General features: G+C 40.4%; 1 protein-coding gene across 2 annotated transcripts in view; it reads right to left on the reverse strand.

Moving 5' to 3' along the window:
- Nucleotides 1-425: 425 nt before the first annotated feature.
- The window catches only part of LOC110032555 (protein S-acyltransferase 24), a 52,832-nt gene continuing 34,848 nt past the window's right edge, over nt 426-18,409 (reverse strand). The window contains exons 8-14 of one of the 2 annotated variants that reach the window (XR_002294862.1): nt 10,174-10,231; nt 4,858-4,935; nt 4,667-4,765; nt 4,457-4,535; nt 4,215-4,363; nt 3,418-3,932; nt 426-690 (exon numbers count right to left, since the gene is read on the reverse strand). Coding sequence is in view for 1 of the 2 variants with exons in the window: in XM_020736216.1 (XP_020591875.1) it covers nt 3,471-3,932; nt 4,215-4,363; nt 4,457-4,535; nt 4,667-4,765; nt 4,858-4,935; nt 10,174-10,231 (925 nt within the window). In the remaining variant the exon portion in view is untranslated. Of the gene's footprint in view, nt 691-3,216; nt 3,933-4,214; nt 4,364-4,456; nt 4,536-4,666; nt 4,766-4,857; nt 4,936-10,173; nt 10,232-18,409 lie in introns of those variants that run through there. The other variant, XM_020736216.1, reaches the window with a different exon arrangement.

Raw genomic sequence — 18,409 nt, forward strand, 5'->3', positions numbered from 1 at the left:
TGTTGTGGGGCATTCATTGTCGTCATTATGTTGCATACTACCTCTAGATGTCGATTATATCTCTCTGCTACTCAATTTTGTCCTGAAGTGTAAGGGCATGTGGTTCGGTGATGTATCCTTTAGGTTGAAAGGTAGTTTCCAAATATTTTGTTGATATATTGTCATATTATCATATCTCAGTGTCTTCACAACAACACCATATTGGGTCTGGATTGTCTTATGGAAATATTTAAAGCAAGCAACCACCTCACTATTCTGCATCATCAAGTATATTCAGGTAACATGAGAAAAACAATCAATAAATATAACGAAATAACGATAACCATTCATAGATTTAATAGAACAAGGTCTTCATACTTCAAAATGAAACAAATCAAACAAACCAAAACTAACATAAGAGCTCGTAGTGATCTTGCCACACTCACAAACATCACACACCAGTTTCTCCTTATTTGTCTTTTCCTACATAGATGGATACAACCGACATAGTAAACTATGACTAGAATGTCTCATACGTCTGTGATGTAGCAATAACACATCCTCGACGTTCCTCCCAAATTCTCCTACTGCAGAGCTTTCCGCTATGGATGTCAGAGCTGAGTTCATCCCCTCTCGGTCCAAGTACTAGAGTTTGTTATGCCACTTTTCAATCCCAAGTGTTTGGCCCATCCCTTTCTCTTCGAAGATCTCCTGACGAATATAAAAAAATAATGCATTTTAGCAGGAGAATAAAGGCAATAATGGATAAGAGGTTTACTGGAAAAAAAGCATGCACAAAATTGGACAAGTCAATTGATTTGTACATTTCACTATACTCTTATCAACTATAGGTTGCATTGTACCATCAGCAGTTTGTATACTCTCCGGTACTGCTAGATGAGTATATAAAGAGAACTCTCCAGAAGTACCTATCACTTAACGAGAAGCACCAGAATCTATGATCCATCCTGATGATTCTATGGTGGATATAAAGGCAAGAGCAAGTGTGCTACCAGTACATTTGCTGAAGCAAGCATTAGTGACAATGTTACCCCTTGACGTCGATGAATTTGAAACATCCTCAGCTCCATCTCCTACTGCTTTCTACTTCCTCTTCAACGACACCAGGCTCCATATCCTACTGCTTTCTACTTCCTCTTCAACGACACCAGACACTCATAATCCTCACTAGTAAAGATCACATCAATCTCTCCCTCATCCTCTGCTACTATCAGATTTGCCCAGTAGCTCCTTCCACTTTTCCGACCCCGACAACCACAACCTCGACCTCCACTTTGTCCACGTCCACCTGTCTCTTTCTCATTATGTGACTTAAGACTGACCCTGCTCAGATGTCCAACTTCACCACAATTGTAGCACTTCCGAATCTCCCCCTAGATATCTAGCATACCTCGACTCGCAGTTGCCAATGCTAATCGTGCAACAGAAAAATCACTCGGTTCAGAGTGTAGCTTCATGCGACTCCTCCTGTATCATCGCTGCAATGGCCTCATCTAGTGTAGGAATAGTTGCCTGAGCTAAGAGAATTGATCACCTTTGGTCAAAAGCCCGGTTTAGATGAGCTAAAAACTGTTGTGCAAAGATTTCTCCCTTCTTACACCCCGGATCACCACAACTCGACATAGTTGAGAAGTGATCAAGATCTTGCCACAACCGTTATATTTCTATAGAGTACTCCTAAATCGATCTATCACCCTGAACCCCTTTATCTCACGTGAATTTAAAACACCCTCATGTGGTTCTTAGTCCTAACACAGTTTCTCTTCAGCATTGCCCATATGTCATTCACCTTCTAAATGCATTCACTGATGTCGCACTTGATGAAATCATCGAATTGAGTAGTCAGGTGTAAATCAATGCGTGTGTACTCCCCCACTCATTCCCCTCAATACTGTCACTCTTTGGCTCGATCTCTGTCAGGTATCATTCTAGTCTATGCCCTACTAGAGCTCCCTTGATACGATGTTGTCAGTCCATCAAGCTTCAAATCCGAAGGAGGGAGATCTTCACATGCATCGGAGCATGTGCTGGCGTAGTGGCTCCTGTCAAGAAGCTAGCTTCCTATCTGAGCCTGACCAAGACCTTCAGAACTTCAGGATCTATGTTCCATAAAATTTTCAATCATTTACCTCTTACACTATCTCTGTCCCCAGATATCCTCAATCATTAAGGTAAATCTAGAGCACACAGAATATACACAGACTTCCTGCCTGACTCCTTTCTCTAGAAGATAATCGCGGAACTTTACTACGTATGAAAAACCATCAGAAGTGGAACCCCGCTCTGCTCCTTCCTCTCGCAGTAAACTTTTGCAGAAGCCCTTCGCGACAGAAATGCTTCGATCCTTCCGAGAAAGTGTTGTGATCCTGTCTTTCTTCTCTATCGCGACCAGAATTCCCGCAAACCCCGATCTCGCTCCTATCGAGATTGTCGCAATCCGTATCCCGTGTCCGACTGCCACGATCCCTTCTGCCCTTTCGCGATCTGCGATCCTGCTCTGCAATGTCGTCTACCTCAATTAATGAAGGACGAAAGATGGATCCCTCCTCACCGATCGTGTCTGTGGCGATTCGTGGAAGAAAGGAATCAATCCCTGTTCTCTGTACCGACGACGACGAGACCCACGAGGGGCGTCGGCAGTGGGCTCTGATACCAAATGGAAATGATTTTGCGAAAAAAGCTTTTTTTTAATTTCATACATAGAGACTTGCAAGGTACATTTACAAATAAATCTTGATATTTTATCTATTTACAAATATGACCCTACATTAAATACAAATTTCAACACAATAGATCCTTCATATTTTTGCCTTGATTTATGATAATACTTTAGGAAACATCATAATTAATAGAGCTAACCTCCTCAGACAACACGACTGCTAAAATATATGTTTCAATATTAAAAAATTGCCTTTAGACAAACTGATGTTACAGGGCTTAAATGAGAATTATCATAACAATAAGTTCAGGACTTACCCGAATTCTGCATTACTGATGATAATACATGCTTCTATGCTTTAGTATGGATGAAATTAACTGCATGAATATGAGAAGTTAACTTCTAATTTACAATATATCAAATATGCTCATGACAAAGAAGAGTTTTTCATTCTTGGATGATTTAAAATTCTCTGTGAATGAGATTAACCAAAATCTATTAATGAAAAAGTTTAAAAGAAGAGGAAAAAAAAATCATATGTTCAGGTATAGAAAACATTTCGACTCAACTGACATAAAAGAGAAATCTTTACACCTAAGATGTCTGATAAACAATTCTACAATCATTCTTTAAACAGAAGCGTTTTCGACGCCCTATCCAAAATCTGGATGGAAACGTAGGTTTCTTTGCCGCACAAAATTCATACTCCGAAGAAAATTAATGGAACAAAAGAACAAGCATATTGCTATGGTACATACCAGGCATCATTGCTGCCACAAATGATCATGTATTACAATCACCACTGTGAGAGCTATGTGGCAAGAACTGAAGGAGAACTGTGACGAGCATTGTTACGGCCAAGGCCTAAACCCAATCCAAATGGAATCCTACTGCCTCTGCTGTTGTTGTTGCTGTTGCTGCCACTGGAGCTGTTTTTACCATGGCTACACTTTGATGTATGTACATGCCCATGAGTCCGTGGAGAGCCTTTGGAGTCGAAGTTGATGCTAAGATGGCCGTTGCCATTTGCTTGGTTGGCTTGGTTCTCGCTGTTCTGTGAAACTATGTTCGTCATCTGAATCATGTTTGTCTCTTCAGAATTCAAATTGTGATAGGCCACTTCTACGTCCTCATTATAGCCCTTTATTAAGAAATCCGAACAATTTTTGTAAACCCCATGGTCATACGGGTTTCGAAACTTGCCCCCTGGTCCCCTAAGATAGCTATATCGCAATCCATTGGCCATTTCGTTTGTTGTGATATTTCTTGAAATCTGTGTGAAATAAGGTAAATCAAATTGAAAGTTTTAGGGTTCTTACGTTACAGTCTATCTCACTGGGGAGATTGAAGTAAGAATTAAGGTCTACATTGCAATCTAAAATGAAAGGAAAAAAATAATCCTGAAGTTAACCCAATTGAACAAGGTTGCTGATGATGATGACAATGATGGCGGTGATGATGATGAGGGAGTTTTTTTTTTCTTGGTTGCATGCATAATTTATAATGGTAGAAATAAATTTAAGGAAAGATAACACAGTTAATATCTTCTGCATACCTGTTGTGCCTGTACGATAGTTAATACTGCGACTCCAAAGAAAAGAAGGAAGACCACTACAAGAAATGACAATGCGCCTGGATGATGGATAGCAGAATAACTCAGCCATGCGCCAAAAGAAGACGGGGCTGTTGGATCTGTTGCAATTCCTGCATTAAGTTTTAATGGTCCAATGATTCAGATTAATATTCCTTGTAAAATAATAAAAATAAATAAAAGAGAAAATGATGGAAGAACCATACTTATAAATGTAACAGAACCAGTAATAACCATAGCAGTGACCTCAAGAAGAAGAAAAATGAAGAAATTCCATTTATTTCTCTGTAGTAAATCAAAGTTTGAAGTAAATTATAGGAGCATAAAATTATTCCTGACAGTATAATAAAATCATTGCATTGAAATGTAAAGCGCAACAGAAAATAAGAAAATAGTAAAAGAATCAATTAGAGAACCTTGCCAATGCAATTTGATACCCATGGGCAGTGATGATCAAACTGCTCAACACATCTATCACATGTGGAACAGTGCTTTGCCCGCAAAGGCCTAACTATCTGACAAAATGCTAATAATATCAGTTGAATCAAAAGTTCGAATAATATCAACTGAACTGGCTAACATAAACGAAGTTCACAAAATTAGCTACCTTGCAAGTTGCACATAGTTGAGACCAATTTCCTGCCAGTAAAGCAGGACTTTCGAGTTCTGTCTTTAGGAGAGGTTCCTATAAAACAAATGAGAACAATTAAATGTGTCATTTTTCTTAAGCATGGAAGCAAAAGATGTCTTCAAAAGAGCAGAGAAAATATGATCTCCCAAACTTTACCACCAAAGAGATTAACAAGAGGATAAAAATTTCTTTAGAGCTAACGCTGTATAGGATTCCCCCAAGAAGGGGGGGAAATGCTATAGGACTGAACATTCTGTCCAGTTGCTTAAACTTTAGGTTAACTTAAATACATTTATATGAGAAGCTATATTTGGCCTTTATGGCATGCATGATTTCAATAACTTTTAAGATTATTTGTTAATGAATCAAATCTATCAAAATGACTTTGAGAGATTTCTCCGACTACATGCATAGGAAACTGTGAATTCATGTGTAGAGACATAATCAAATACTTTAATAAATATGAGATTGTGACGATATTTAGCCTATATTTGATAGATGGTTTTGATTGCTGAAATACATTTAAAACTTGACTTTCAAGAAGGCTTTATATATAGTTCAATCATCCTCTTTTTTTATTATTATTCTTATCTATGAAAATTAATAAAACTTAACGTTATTGATCAAAATAATTTTGTCATTTTAAATTGGTAGAGTATGTAAAGCACAGGAGGATGGTCCTCTCTCTCTCACTCTACCGCGGGGCTGCAGGGGTCCAAAACCATGCTGCCAGTTCAGTCGGGAAGCTGAACCGGTCGGGCGCTAATTAGGGATGCACCACACTGCCCTAGCATCTGCCCCTAACCAAGGCACCTCTACCCAAAAAATTTCATTCCTATCCCAAACACAGCCAAATTTTATCTGTAACCCTAATTTACCCTAGCTGATTTTCAAAATCAGCAACCTTAAATCAAATTTTTACGCCCACTTCACCTCCCAACTCTAAACCCAAACCATGCCACCAAGGAGATACATGTCCGAGTCTACCTGGGAAGAGATACAGTGCGAGATCCCGTGACTTCAGCGGAAGCTTGCGGACATTAAGAATGAAACACAAGATGGACTTACCCCCGATGGTGACAAGGAAAGTCGAAGAGGCGAAAGAGACGAGAATTTCAACATCTTCGATAGGGAGTATATCAGTGATGATGAAGCAAAAAGGTCATAACGCTTTGGAATCCAGTATTAGAGGAGACCAAGAGAGGATCCTAAATATGGAGGACATAGGGACTTAGGAATAAAGGTGGATCTACTAAAGGTCGATAGAGGTATGAATCCAGTTGATTTAATCAAATGGTTACAATCAGCTAAGAGGATCTTTGAGTACAAAAAGGTGTCAGAAAATAAAAGAGTGAAGCCTGTAGCTTTCAAATAGAGAAAAAACGAATCCTTGTGGTGGGACAAATTGCAGAGACAGAAAAAAAGAGAAGGCATTGATGAGATTTTAAAGTGAAAAAAGACGAAGAAAATAATGTAGAATAAATATCTCCCACCCCACAACTACAAGGATGTATTTCTGAGACTCTACCACCTGCAGTAGAGAGACCTATCAATGAAGCAGTTCATGGAGTCGTTTGGTCATTGCAGATAAAGAGTGATTTGGTCAAGCCAGAGGAACACACCATAGCCCATTATCTGGGGGGTCTGAAGCTCGCTATTAGCAATGTAGTGTAGTTGCAGCCTTATAGTTCACTTAGAGATGTCCAAACCTTAGCTTTGAATGTGGAGAGGTAGCAGAAACAGAAGGCAACCACTTCCAGTCAGGCAGCCACCTACAGTTGAAGACACCGATAGGAACACGCCACAAGGAGTTAAAAAAGCTAGTTCAGATAAGAACAGAGTCGCCTCTAGTGAGAAAAAACCTAAAAAGAGTAGCACGTCTAGTGATAAAAAATGCTTTAAATGTCATGATTTTGGGCACATTACCTATAGCTACCCGATGAGTCGAGTTGTGTATTTTTACAGAGCAGGGCAGCATGAAGGAGGTTAGCGATGAGGAGACAGTTGAGGAACAAAGTTTTCCACTAATGAAGGTGAGATGCTCGTGGTTTGACGGGTCCTACAAACCTAGGATTTGAGGGTAGTTGTAGTTTTGTCAGTTACAAAAGAAGTGTGATTTGGTCAAGCCAGAACAACACATAATAACCCGTTATTAAGGGAGCCTGAAGCCCGCTATTAGCAAAGTAGTGTAGTTGTAGTCTTATTGATTACTTAGAGATATCCAGACCTTAGCTTTGAAAGTGGAGAGGCATCAGAAACAGAACAGCCAACCATCATCAGATCGGTGGCCACCCACATTTGAAGACACCGGTAAGAGCATGCTTCATGGAGTTAAGAAAAATGGTTTGGATAAGGACAGAGCCACCCCTAATGAGAAAATACCTAAAAAGAGAAACATGTCTACTCCGCCAGAAAATGCTTCAAATGTCACGGGTTTGGGCACATTGCCTCTAGCTACCCTGACGAGCTGAGCTGCGTATTTTTACAAAGTAGGATGCCATGGAGGAAGTTAGGGACGAGGACACAGTTGAACAAAGTGAGGTGTACCATCTCCCACCGGATGAAGTAGAGATGCCCGTGGTTCAACAGGTCCTACAGACCGAGGATATGAGGGATTCACAGTGACTTCGTCACAATATATTCTACATCATTGCATTGTGACCGGAAAGGTATGTAGTTTCATCATTTGATGGAAGAAGCGGTAAAAACGTGGCATCTACATGGATTGTGAAGAAGTTAGGCCTCGTGACTCAGAGGCACTTTCAACCATATTCTCTGACGTGGTTAAAGAAAGAAAACAAGGTCAACATTGACTGGAGGTGCTTAATAGAGTTATCGATTGGGAACCATCTACAGGATTAGGTGTAATGTGATGTGGTCCACATGAATACCAACCACCTTTTTTGGGGGAGACCGTGACAATTAGACAATAGGACATAGCACGATGGATTCGGGAATACCTACTCAATCACCAATGAGGGGAAGTGTATCATCCTACTTCATTCGACGGAGCCTGAGATCACAGCAACCCTTGCCCGCAAAGCAACATCAGTGGGACCAATTTCAAAGGATGATAAAACCGAGACACCATATCCAAACAAGTGATGGTCACAACAGAGAACATTTCAGGATATCATGGTAGATATCTTAACACCATGGCCACCACCGTTTAAGGAGGCTCAGATTACCCTCACGTCAGAGTAAGATTGAACTGACCATGGATTACTTTGGGAGGATTCAACAGCTTATGCAAGACACAAACACAACTCCGTTCTGTAGTTAAAGCCCACGAGAGTGGATCAATATGAATGTATGCTCGCAAGTTGAGAAAAAATCTCAGATGCTTTTGGGGACGGTGCAGTCACCAGTAGGATCCAAGTGCTTTTCAAACTGCAGTCGAGGAGTCTTTAGCCCGAGAAGTTACAACAGCTCCATCATCGACAAAAAGAGGACAGAAGATTCAACGAATTAAGCCGAAACTCTCCCCTGCCCCCGGAGACTGATCGGGTTGTCGGTTCAGCTAAGGGGTGTCGATTTAGCAAAGAGACTGAACTGATTGGCCCTAATTAGGTTTAGAAGGGCTGCTGCCTCCTCCTTCCCCATCCCCTCTTAGTTATCTTAGATTATTCAAAATATATTGTTATTTGGTTTTAGTGTTCAGTCCTTGTGGCGATTTTTGTTTGGACAACTGCCAATGTCCCCCCTTTCCATTATGAGGTTGTATCTGACGACGATAATGTGCTTTCACTGTAACTCGTCCAACGTTGTGTGTTTCTTCTTCTATCCTCCTTGGTGCCATCTTCCCTATGCCCCCCTCCCCTCTCCATGTTTCCCAGCTACATACCCCACTTCATGCTACTGTCGAACACCCATCCAGAACCCTCCTGCCTGCCGCAACTTCCTCTTACCACCCTACTCCTTTCCCGTCAAACCCAAACGTAAGCCCACCTACAAGATTCCCCTGCTGACTTCCTCCCACTCCCCCCGACTTATCTCTTGTCAAACCAAGTCACAACCCCTACTGTAAGCCTCCATGTCGCCACTTCCCTCTTATCACCCATATTCTCTCCATCCTAGCAACCTGCCATTGCAGCTCTTTATCAACCTCATGAACTTTCTTTGATTTAGATATATTATCGTGTAAATGGCTCATGATTACATTTTTTTATATTACAACCATGCATCCTGATTTTCAGCCGCCTCTTCATTCTTATAAATCACCTCCAAGATGTTAATGTTGATGCATGTGATTGCAATTAATATTCTATGTTGATTGTCTTACTAAGAATATGGATATGAACATTGTAAACCTTCTAGTTCTGCATATGATTGTCTCATAGCTTGCAAGCCCAAGTTTCTTTTTTTCAATTCAAACAAATGCACGCACTCGGCATATGCAAGGCCATGAACCCAGGACTTCTTGGTTGAAAGATATCTAAATCAAAGAAAGTTCATGAGGAGAGAGATCCAAAAACTATATGAGAGAGAAAGATAATCAAAAAATTGAAATGATAGAGATTAGAAAGAGAATAAACTTTTAAAGCAAGCCATTCATAATTTCGTAATTCAAATAACAAACATTCAACCCTTATTTATAGAAATAATAATACAAAATTTAGACAGCTCTTAAATTCCTATTATTTAGTTTAAAGTAAAAATAAATAATCCTAGCAATTAAATAAAGAAAACCTAAAATAGTTTCAAAATATTAGAATATTTATTGATACCTTTCTTGACTTTCTAATCACTACTAATGTTACTCTCAATCTCTCACTCTCTCTCTCTCACACACACACACCTGTACATGTGTCATTAAACATTGACCGAGTAGTGTCGTAACATTTTCAAGCTATTAAGATGTACTAGAGCATCATACAATAAAAGAATAAAATATACCATTTAATTTTGTCGGCTAACATTCTAAATATGATATCAAACTACAAGCATGGCACACATTCATATTATGCACCGACGAGTCGTTCATATTAATCCACTACAAGCATGATACACATTGGGGCTTCTATTAAACATGCAGATAAAAGGTCCTACCTTTGAATTTAGAGGGAAAAACATCTAGCATAACAACATAAATTAACAGCTAGAACTTTAGCTAAAAGAAAGAAGAACTTTCACAAATATTCCTTAGCTAAAAAAATTAGTGGAAAAAAAAATTACAGTACAAATTAGAGCATTTATTGATGAAACAAACAAAATTAGAGCGCTCACATATTCATATAAAATCATACAGAAGAAAATTCATATTATATCAAAAAAGATAGTTTAACAACTTACATCATCTCTAATGTTCTGTGAATCTCGAACATTTCTTCTGATATATCCAGGGTCTTTCCTGCACCCATAAAATGCAACGCACATTAAGTGACCCAATCAAAAGTGCCACCACAACAAATAGCTTATGAATGTGCACAATATAAATAAAAATATTCAGAGCATCAATCAATTTAAATTTAAATTATTGAAAATGACACAAGAGTGAGATGGTGGCGGCTAGAACTATAGAAAAACAGCAGTGAGATGGTTGTTCTGGGTGGTTGCAGCGAATAAGGGTGGGATGGAGCAATGCGAGTAGGATGGGGAAGGGAAGAGGGAGGATAATCACCACTTTTGGATCGAGATACAACCAGAGCACTACTCAGACCTTTTGATATAACCCTAGAAGGGAAAACATAGACACCGACGGCTGTCCCAAAACAAACACACAAAAAACTAAGATTAGACAAACAAAAACAAATAAATAATCCTAGGATGACTAGAAGTGGGCCCCACTCCCATTAGGTTGCATATCCATGCTACAAGGGTCGGTCGTCCCCTCAGATGTCAGGACCAAATCGGTCATTGTGTGTCTAGGGCTTCAACATGCCAAGGTAGACGTGATGCTTGTGTCAGTCTCTAGAGGTTATGAGAGCTTTGACCTCATTCGTCAAAGCTTGTGCCTCCTAATAGTATAGAGTCAGGTTGGCCACAATGAAGGTGGCAGGAATGTTGTAATCTCTAAGCGTTGGAGGATTTTTTACTGCTCCCTTACAAGCATTTGAATCTCACTGTCGAATGCATTCCCTAAAACACCTGAAAAGAGTTCCTGAATTACAAGTAACCATATATGCTTGTCCAACCATCTGTGTGTACCTTGATGAATTGAATTGAATTTTCATGCCAAGCGTATTATGCAAAGTCCACTAAAAATAGCTCATGGTTACTTATTCCTCTATGAAGTGAAAACAAGTTGAATCTCCCCAAACATTAGTGGCCCTGGCGGTAGGCTATCATCATGTAGTGGCCCTGGTAGGTCAAAAAATCCTAAAACACTCTCTGTAGAGACCGTCCTGTATCTTGTATTAGCTCTTCTATATCACTACCCAATAACATCACCAAAACTGATCCCACTCTCTGTAGAAGATAGGGGAACTATGCACTTTCGATCCTTTCTGAATGAGTAGGTCTTTTTGAACCCATCCTATTGAGTCCTATGATCGAAGTGTCATGATCATTACAATAGAATGTGATAGGCATCCATGGGTACAACATCACAGCACACCTGATCCTACAAATGGTTTCCAATAGAAAACTTCATGAGAAATATTTTGACAATGCTAACCATGTTCTCCTTGTTCAACTAAGTCAGGAAATACGTCTAGAATGTCTCTAAGTAGTGAGACTTAACTTATCCAACATCTATGTAGACGCCACATTCTTACTAATACCTCCATCGCTGATAATTTTGTACATCTTTTCCTTTATAGTACAATGCGTGAAAGATGTTGTAGTAAAGTCACTGGTGCTCTCTCGTGGTCTCAATCTAAAGGATCCATCGAACCACAATCATCTCACCCTCATCAACTGGAAGTTCGTACTCCTCACCATGCTCTTCAGCTACATCCTCCTCGTTCACTTCCTCCACGGCATCCTACTCGGTGAATAAAACAACTCTGCTCATAAGGCAACTGGAAGGTGTGGCCAAATCCATGAAGCATTCCTAACTAAAACTATGTTGAATGTGTTACTTTTCTCTGGTTGCTTCCCACTTTGATCTGCTATGTAATTCTCTTGACCAGTTTTCTCAACTCCCCCAAGTGTGCTCCAACTGATGCCTCCAGTTGTGGGTGGTTATCTCAATGGAGTGGGTGTCTGCCTGCTATATTATCTCTCCACCTTCAGTGCCAAGGGCTGAGCATCACCCATAGACCAATAAGGTTGTAGTCGGACAACAATATCGATGGAGACATTAAAGACTCCCAAGTATCTAGCTATAGTGTGTCCTCAGGCTCTGTCAGCTCACATTTCAGCTTAAACTACACAATTTTTGTTATGAATTCCTCCACTGACAAGTCCCCTTGATGTAATTCATGTAGCCTCAAGAACATGCCCTGGCGATAGTGTTGAAAAAGATAATTCCTCCGCATCTCCTTCATCTTCTCCCAATAATGATCTTGTTTCGACCATCTCTCGTTCTCACTCTCTTCTTCAACTTTGTGTCAAAAAACTTTACTCTCCTATCAGTTAACACCTCTTATTCAAAGATCCGCTTAACAGTCTGTATCCACTCAAGGGAGTCATTCCAGTTTATTCTCCCCTCGAAATCCGATAGGACTTCCATCACTATTAGGTCTCTCTGTCCTCCAACATTCACTTCATCCCTTGGCCTCCTCTAACACTGAATTCCAAAAGGTCGTGGCCTACCTTCCTCTCCACTAGAATCACCCTTATGGAAAGGACTTAGATTTTCTTCCCTCTCCTAGAATCTCGCTATCAAGATCAACAGTGACATCTCTTAGGGGTTCTTTCCTCAAATTCAATAAGTATTTGTTGAAGTCAATGGAGTACCCGCTACACCTCTTCCATTTGTAAGTTCCTGAACGGTGTCCGACACTTGTTTAGCATGGTTAGGGTTTAAGTTTGGGGAGGTGAAGCATCATCAATGGGGGTGATTTAGGGTGGGAAAGAAAAATTTTGGGTGGTTGATTTTAAAAATCTGGAAGGGGAAAGATTATTGGATGGGGTTTGGGATAGTTGTTGATTGATTTTGGTAATCATGGGATAGGTCTAGGGTTCTGCTAGATCTGATATCAAATGATACTGGAGTTAAGCAAAACAATAATGAAAACCTAATATTATTACCAACTTCAAGAAATAAATTACGACAAAACAAACAAAACTCTGAAACTGCAATAAATACAACACTTATACATTAAACGAGGGTGGGTCCAGGTGGAGAGGTGCCAGTTAGGTGGGCTAGAACGTGGCAGCAACAAGTGGGAAGTGGTATAAACAGCGGGTGGGTCATACAGGCAAGTGGCAGCAGCGAGGAGAGATGAGGAACAGTCGACAACAAAGGGGTTGGTTGTCCTAGCCGGCATCATCAGGTGGTTGAGGCAGAAGTAATAGGTATAGGAAAGGGTCGCTGTCTGGGTCTGTTGCAGTGAGAAAAGGGAGATTTTGTGTGATGACAGCAAGGATTCCGGGGGGGTTGCGGTGGCAGCAACAAAGGTGGAGGAAGGGGATGGTGGAAGTTGAAATCGTCCAAAAATAGCAAGGGAACGATTATTTTGTGTGGTTGCACGAGGAAGGGTGGTTGAGAGAAATGCACGAAAGATGGGGAAGGAAAGAGGTAGAAAAATCGCAACCTCAAGAGCGAGATACAATCAGAGCACTATTCCAACCCTTAGATACAACCTTAGGAGAAAAAATAGAGACGCCAACGGCTTTTCTAAAACAAACACACAAAAAACTAATCTTGGACACCAATAAAAACAAATAAATAGTCCTAAAATAACTAGGAGTGGGTCCCATTCCAAGCCTAGATGGGTCAACCGATCCCTCAAATGTCAGTACCAAACTAGTCCCTATACCCCCGGGGCTTTCTCGTGCCCAAGCAGATGTGACACATGTGTCAGACTCTCGGGATTGGAAGAGCTTCACCCACATTTGTCAAAGTTTCTGTCTCCTCATAGTAAGAAGTTGGGTCGACCATATTGAGGTGGCCAAAAAATTGTAATCGCTAGGGATTCGAGGGTCTTCGACTACGCCTATAAAAGCACATTGATTCCAATGTCGAATGCACTATCCCCAAAAAACACTTGAGAAGGGTTCGAGAATTGCAAGTAAACACCTCTACTTCTCTAAACATCTGCGGGTACCTTGTTATAACTGAACTAAAATTTCATGCCAAGTGTACCATGTAAAGTCTTCAAATAATAACCCAAGATTGGTTCATTCCTCTCTAAAGTGAAGAAAGATTGAATTTCCCCTAATACTAGTATCCCTAGCGATAGGTTGTCGGTCAGAATATCCTGAAACTCTCTCCGTAGTAGTTGCTCTGAGTCTGTTATTAGTTGTTCTATCTCGCTGGCCTCTAATACTAATCTCTCTAGCACCTCTCTGTTGGCAAGAGTGCCTACACCTTCGAACAATGTAAAAGTTAGGAGAACTATGCGCTTTCCATTCTTTCTGAATGAGTAGATGTCCTTAACCACTCATACTAAGTCTTATGATCAAAGTACCACAGTCTCCTCAACATAATTTGGTGGCATCTATAAGTAAATTATCACACCAGACCTGATCATGCTTATAGTTTCCAATGGAAAACTCCACAAGAAATCTTCTAGCAATGCTAACCATATTCTTTTTCAACCAAGTCAGGGAACAAGACTAGGAATGTCTCTGAGTACGGAGACTCAACTTATCCACCATCTGTGTAGATACCACATTCTTACTTCTATCTCTATCGATAATACAGTTGCACACCTATCCCTTTTCAGTGCAACAGGTGTGCAATATGAAGTAGCGAAGCCACTACTGCTCTCCCGTAGTCTCAGTCTGAAGAACTAGTCAAACCAAAAAAATCTCGCCATCATCAACTAGAAGTCGGTACTCACTTTACTCTTCAGCTACCTCCTCCTCGCTTACTTTCTCCGCAACGCCCTACTCGGTGAAAGAAAAAACTCTGCTCGCAGGGCAACTAGAAACTATGCCCAAATTTATGACACCTGAAGCATTTCCTGATTGAAATTGTGTAGTGTGTTACTCTTCTCAGGCTTTTTCTCACTCTGATAAGCTTTGTCATTCTTTTGATCAGTCTTCTCAACTACCCCAGGTGTGCTCTTGTTGATGCTTCCAGTTGTGGGTGACTGTCCCAATGGAGATGAGTGTCTACTCTACTTCTTTTATCTCTCCACCTTCAGTTCAATATCTGAACATCACCCAAATACCAATAAGATTGCAGCTGGACAACATTGTCGATGGAGGACTTCAAGCTTCCCAAGTATCTGGCTATAGTGTGCTCCTTGGGCTTTGTTAGCTTTCACATTTCAACTTAAACTGCTCAAACTCTTTCATGAACTCCTCCACTGACAACTCTCCTTGATGTAAGTGATGTAACCACTAGAACATGTTCTGGCATAAGTGTAAGGATAAATACTTCCTCTACAGCTCCTTATTCATTTTCTCCCAAATAGTAATCTTATCCTGACCTTCTCTATCTCTCTCTCTTCAGATTCTACTATCACAAAGAGACACTCTTCTTCAGTTTTATTGGCAATAATCTTCACTCTCCTCTCAGTTGGCACCTATTTATATTAAAATTCTCTTAACATTCTGCAACCACTCAATGAAGTCATCCGGTTTTATTCACCCCTCAAAATATGATAAGTCTACCTTCACTCTCAACTCTCTTTGTCCTCCAATAGTCACATCATCCATCTGCCTCCTCTAATATTGAATCCCAAAGTGACGTGACCTACCTTCCTCTTCACTGAAATCAACACTAATAAAGGATTGAAATTTTCCTCCCTCATTCCTCCTAGAATGTTGCTATCATGATCAACAATGACCACTCCTTAGGTCCTTTCGTCAATTTCAGCAAGCCTTTATTGAAGTCGGCAAAAATCCCATTGCACCTCTTCCATGTTAAGTTCCGAACATCGCCCGACACTTGTCTTATCGATGGCATGGTTAGGGTTTAGGTCTGGTGATATGAAAAAGGGTGTATGTGGGTGATTTAGGTGGGCAAGAAAATTTTTGGGTTGATGATTTGAAAAATCAGCAAGCGGAAGGGTTTAGGGTGGAGTTTGGGTTAGGTATCGGTAGATGTTGATAACCCTAGAATAGGATAAGGGTTACACTGACTCTAATACCAAATGATACCGAAGTTAAACCAAACAAAAATGAAAGATCAATATTATTACCAACTTCAAATAAGAAATTACAAGAAAAAAAAGGAAAAAAACAGAAATCAGAAATTACAAAAACACGGCATTTGACACTAAACAGGGGTGGATCTGCGGTGGAGGGTTGCCGGTAAGGTGGGTTGGAAGGTGGCAGCAACAAGTGGGAAGTGAGATAAAAATCAGGTGGCTGTTTTAGTCGACTGGCAGCAGTGAGGGGAGGTGAGGAACGGTGGAACAGAAAAGTAGCTAACAGTCCTGGCCTGGGGCAGAAAAGTAGTCAAGTACAGCAAAGGCTTGCTGTCACGGGGCAGCTGCAGCAAGAAAAGGGAGGTTGTGCGTGATGGCATCGAGGCAGTTTGGGGTGACGGCAACAAAGGTGGAGGGGGAAGGCAATGGTGGCGGCTCGAAATGTCGAAAAACAGCAAGGGAGCAGCTTGGAAGCGAGATATAGTCGGTGCACCACTCGAACTCTTAGATAAAACCCTAAAAGCGAAAAAGAGACCAGGCTGTCCCAAAACAAATAAATAGTCATAGGATAACTAAAAGTGGGACCCATTCCCATTGGGTTGCACTTCCACGGCTGAAAGGGCTGTTTGGCCCCTCAGACGTTGGGACCAAACCGGTCCCTGTGCGCTTCCGCATGCACGCGCAGATGCAACTTTTATTAAAATTAAGATATCCAAACAAAATATTTCTTCGGTCCACAAAATAGAAACCTCATTCAATTCAAGTTGAACGGAAAGATTTACTTCTATTCTACCATAATAGCCTTGAATAATGACTGCATGCATATCTATTAACTTCAAAAGCTCTTTAATAAAGCCACAGCGAAATTTGCATTTCTCAGATGGCACAAATATAACTACAGAAATGAAATATTACCATGGTATGTATTTAAAAAAATATTGACGGAAGAATATTCAAAAATTTAAAATTCAGAAAGGTATACAATTTATCCGAGATACAAGTAGCCAAGAATAAAAAGAAAAGCAAGTACATGCTTGTGGCCATAACTAGCCATAAGAGTACGGAAAATTTTTGCCGAAGAAAGAATCCATTCATTGTTACAGCACACAGGACTGCATTAGGCAAGCCAGATTTTGACAGATTGATGAACTGGGACATGAATCCAGGGGCGGAACAACTTCAATCATGCAATTGCGAGCTGAATGTCAATCATTCTAGATGAAAGCAATAGCAGAGCCTAGCATGAGCTTGCTACAAGAGGATTTATGGGAGGCTATTAGAAGCAGGCTGAAGTGTTGATATACAGAATTTTCACACCCCTTAAGCTGGGAATATCTGTTGAACATTCTCAACTTAAAAGATTATCAAATTATGATTGATCAATAGCTTTGATAAGGATGTATGTTGCCTAAAATTTTGTTGTAATGTAATTCACTTGAATGATTCGTAAGTCTTTTTTTTTTTCTCTTATAAAATGACTATCAAGCACAATATACTTGGTCTGAGAATAATAAGCAGGTTCCAAGTGATATTAATAATAGCATAATTATCACACCTTATTATCATAGACCCTTTAACAACCTCTTAGTATGTGCTAATCCTTTAAAAAGACGAAAATTTATCTTATCATATTTAAGATGAGAAAATATCTTGTGAGTTCAAAACAATATATGCAAGCACAAACAAACATGCAAATGTACTTGAGAGAAAACATAATACGGGAGTTAACCCAAACCACAACAAAAAAAAATATATTATTACCAAAAACAAAAAGGTGATTACAATCAACACACTTGAAATGAAAATATAACATGACACCAGAAAATCTAAAAGAGCAGCAGGGACGACACAAATAATTAAAACTAGGATGGGATCTCAAGGTGGTGGTCGCGATCGACTGGGGTTTCGAATGTGGCATTAAGGTGGGAGTACAAAGCAAGAGGACGGGTATGACAACAAAACAACAGATCATTGCTGTCCTGGGCAGCAGCAAGGTGGAATTTGGGTTCTCGGGAACTGAAACAGCTGTTATGTGGCAGGGAGGCAATGCAAGAGGGCTGGGGCTGCGATTACATGGCAGAGTCGTGCCCGGGATGACTTGGATAGCCGCTGGTGAGAAGAGGGGAGTATTTGTGATGGCTAGAACAACGATGGCAGTAAGCGGGAGCACTGGAAACATAGTAAATGTGGGCGGGAACCTACAGCAATAATTAGGGCTCTCAAAATGACTCGTGTTCGGCTCGTTAAGAAGCTCGTGTTCGACCCGTTAATTTCGTTCGATAAGTTAACGAGTCGAACACGAACTAAGATGTGTCCGTTCTTGTTCAGCTCGTTTTGGGGCGAAATACTCCACACCGAGTAGATATATAGATATGTAT

Source organism: Phalaenopsis equestris, unplaced genomic scaffold (assembly GCF_001263595.1).
Source record: "Phalaenopsis equestris unplaced genomic scaffold, ASM126359v1 Scaffold000972, whole genome shotgun sequence".
Taxonomy (NCBI): domain Eukaryota; kingdom Viridiplantae; phylum Streptophyta; class Magnoliopsida; order Asparagales; family Orchidaceae; genus Phalaenopsis; species Phalaenopsis equestris.